General features: G+C 40.1%; 1 protein-coding gene across 2 annotated transcripts; it reads left to right on the top strand.

The window, feature by feature from the left end:
• Nucleotides 1-8: 8 nt before the first annotated feature.
• zcrb1 (zinc finger CCHC-type and RNA binding motif 1) lies at nt 9-3260 on the top strand. 2 transcript variants are annotated; one of them, XM_023795548.2, is made up of 8 exons: nt 9-153; nt 467-580; nt 738-766; nt 932-1043; nt 1159-1266; nt 1374-1483; nt 2616-2688; nt 2980-3260. In XM_023795548.2, exons 2-8 carry the CDS (start codon nt 497-499, stop codon nt 3118-3120), a joined length of 657 nt encoding a protein of 218 aa, XP_023651316.1. In that variant the 5' UTR covers nt 9-153; nt 467-496; the 3' UTR covers nt 3121-3260. The 2 variants fall into 2 exon arrangements, with proteins under 2 accessions (XP_023651316.1, XP_023651317.1); XM_023795549.2 differs by having other exon boundaries at nt 82-153; nt 434-580.
• The last annotated feature ends 87 nt before the right edge of the window (nt 3261-3347 follow it).

Here is a 3347-nt window from a genome sequence, read left to right as displayed (position 1 = left end):
TATTACTGCATATTTATGCGACGACACTGATGTCAGTCGCGTTACGTCATTTATTGGCGACTAAAATGGTCGTTAAAGCTTCCGAAACAAGATAGTTGTAAAAACAGGCAATATGCTGCTCCAAATACAGAATTCTTAAGTGGGCTTTGTAAGGTTAGTTGTTTCTTTTGTTTATGGTAAATATCGGCACATTGAGTTTTTAGCATTTTCTGTTGAATTGCTTCCCCAAAAACATGTCGCTATGTTAATTTCATATTGAAAATTCACCACACGCCCGTGTTAGTCTGCGTTTCCCCCCATGTAGTTTTTTAGTAAACAGTCTGAATTGGCTATTAGTACTGCCTCCATTAATTTTATATTTTAAACAAGCTTCAGTAGATTTACGCGGGATAGGTACTCAAGACAGTTTCAACGTTTTGTCTTTTTGCACTAGCAACGGAAACTATTTTATGTATATGTCTCATAGATTAACCTTTACGGTGACAGTTGAGCCAATATGAGTGGTGGTTTGGCTCCAAGTAAAAGCACGGTCTACGTATCCAATTTACCCTTCTCTTTGACCAATAATGATCTTCACAAGGTAAATTCCCTGCTGCTGTGATTATCATTCCTTTTCGCCATCAGTCAATTAACATTAAATTTAAAATGATTTATTTTTAAATGAAGCTGAGAAAATGTCTTCATATGGGGTCATCTGACGTTTGACAGATTTTTTATTCTCTACGTTTTCCTTCCAGTTGTTCACCAAATATGGGAAAGTTGTGAAGTGAGTACTTGGCAATAGCTGTTTCTCTAGTATTTTAATGTCATACTTTAATACCTATTCTTAAAGAATTCCTTCAAAAATGTTGTTTATGACTTCCTAGTAGTATATAAGACTAAAAAGAAATGTAGAATGTGTGGAGCGGGTTCATGCAGATTTATTTTGAAGGGTGACGATTGTGAAGGACAAAGAGACCAGGAAAAGTAAAGGAGTGGCATTTGTGCTTTTTCTGGACAAAGAATCTGCTCACAATTGTGCACGATCTCTAAACAATAAGCAGGTAAGTCAGCTCTTACCTTTGGTGTTTTGTAACAAACTAAGGATGCATTGGGGCAGGGATGGATTTTATATATATATATATATATATACACATACAATGTGTGTATGTCTCATAGCTATTTGGCAGAACTGTGAAGGCCAGCATTGCTATTGACAATGGAAGGGCACCTGAGTTCATCAGGAGGCGTAACTACACGGACAAGACCAAATGTTATGAGTGTGGGGTAGGTCTTTATGTAGTATCATGTAGCTATTTGGTTCTGGTACACTAAATAGTTCAATTATTTAACCTTGTTCCTCTCTCTCCAACTTTTCTATTTACCTGCAAAAGGAATCTGGGCACTTAAGCTATGCTTGCCCAAAAAATTTGCTTGGAGACAGGGAACCACCAAAGAAGAAAGAGAAGAAGAAGAAGAAGAAGGTGGAAGAGCGTGAGGAGATGTAAGTGCATTTATATAGAGAAACTTAAATACTGATAGCATGAGTGCATGTTTACAGAAGCAAATCGGGTAAATTGCCTTGCTTAAGAGTATCTATTGGTGTGAGCTTCCCACTAAAAGTCTTATAGTTAACTGTCTTCTTTCAAATAAGTGAATTTATTCACAATATGCAATAAGTGGGGCAGCATGGTAGCACAGTGGTTAGCACTGTTAGCTCATGCGTCTGGGCCCACGGTTCAAGTCTCTTACATGGCTCCAAATGTGTGGAGTTTGCATGTTCTCCCTTTGTCGTTGTGGGGTTTCCTCCAGGTACTTGGGTTTCCCCCCCCCACAGTCCAAAAACACGCTGATATTAATTGGAGTTACCAAATTGCCCATAGGTGTGCATGTGTGAGTGAATGGTGTGCGAGTGTGCCCTGTGATGGTTTGGCACGCTGTCCTGGGTTGTTAACAGCCTTGCACCGGTAGCCTCCAATATAAGCTCCGGACCCCCCAAGACCAAGAATAGGATAAGCAGTTACAAAAAATGGATGGATGGATAAGAATATTAGAAATTTGCAAATGAGAGGAGACCATGTAGCCCATCAAGCTTGTTTGGGGAGAACTTAACTAATACCTCAGAGTCGTTAAAATCTTATCTGGCTCTGATTTAAAGGAACCCAGGGTTTTAGCTTGCGCTACATTAGCAGGAAGACTATTCCATACTCTAACTACATGCTATGTAAACTGCTTTCTCAAATCCAATTTAAAATGTTCTCCCGCTAACTTCCACCTATGGCCACGAGTTCTAGTATTTAAACTAATATTGAAGTAGCCATTTGGCTGAACAGCATCCAGACCTGTTAGAATCTGATATACCTGGATCATGTCCCCCCTTAGTCTCCTTTGCTTAAGGCTGAACAGATTCAGCTCAGCTAACCTCTCCTCATAAGACATTCCTCTAAGACCAGGCATCATTCTTGTAGCCCTACGTTACACCCTTTCTAAGGCAGAAATGTCCTTTTTAAGGTATGGTGACCAAACCTGCACACAATATTCTAGGTGGGGTCTTACCAAGGAATTATATAATCGTAGCATCACCTCTCTTTACTTAAAATGGATACAATAAATGTTCACCTCCATGTCCTTTTCAGGGAAGATGAGGGTAGTGAAGAAGAAGGGGAAGATCCTGCTCTCGACAGCCTGAGTCAAGCAATCGCCTTCCAGGTGAAGCAAAAGTCTAGACTCTGTCATGTCTAAAAGAAGTGTGTTTTTCCAGAGTGTGTTCAGGTTCATGTATAAAAAAAAATGCTAAAAAAAAAAAAAATAACCTTTCGTGTTTGTTTATCCAAGCAAATTACAAGGTTAAATGGTCACTAGACCATTTAAGCTGGATAGTGGTTCATGCTTTAACTTTTCAGGCTTAAAGCTTTCATAAGCATTTATGACACATTTCTGTCCATCCTTCACATATTTATACATTCTGTATTACTATGTTTTAACGAAAAATGCCCACAGCAAGCACGAATTGAAGAGGAGGAGCTGCGACGCAAGCAGACAGCGCAGGGTGCGAGCCATGCCTCCACGTCCGAGGATTCCAGGAAGCCAAGGATCAAAAAGAGTGCTTACTTCAGTGATGAGGAGGAGCTGAGTGACTGAGCTGCAGGGGTAGCCAATGCTGGCAGGTGGTTTTAACTTTTTAACTCTGTTCTACAAGCACTAGAATCTTGTCACTTTTCTGCTGCTGCTTTTTTCCCCCCTCCTTTCCATAAAATAAAGGTATTGAATGTTAAAGTCTCTGAATGTCTCACCCTGTCTCCTGGAAACCCAGCGGAGAAACCCCATGTTATCCATTTTTACCCCAGGCCTGTTTTGGTCACTACTCA

The sequence above is a fragment of the Paramormyrops kingsleyae genome, chromosome 1 (genome assembly GCF_048594095.1).
Source record: "Paramormyrops kingsleyae isolate MSU_618 chromosome 1, PKINGS_0.4, whole genome shotgun sequence".
NCBI classification, from domain to species: domain Eukaryota; kingdom Metazoa; phylum Chordata; class Actinopteri; order Osteoglossiformes; family Mormyridae; genus Paramormyrops; species Paramormyrops kingsleyae.
Note: the sequence above shows the minus strand (reverse complement) of the source record. Positions and strands in the feature narration are given on the sequence as shown.

What these genes read in the sequence shown, in the direction of transcription:
- zcrb1 (XM_023795548.2), top strand. Translation starts at nt 497, where the DNA reads ATGAGTGGTGGTTTGGCTCCAAGTAAAAGCACGGTCTACGTATCCAAT. An exon ending in AAATATGGGAAAGTTGTGAA is followed by an intron (nt 767 to 931) that starts GTGAGTACTTGG and finishes TTTATTTTGAAG; the next exon opens with GGTGACGATTGTGAAGGACA. An exon ending in CCAAATGTTATGAGTGTGGG is followed by an intron (nt 1,267 to 1,373) that starts GTAGGTCTTTAT and finishes TACCTGCAAAAG; the next exon opens with GAATCTGGGCACTTAAGCTA.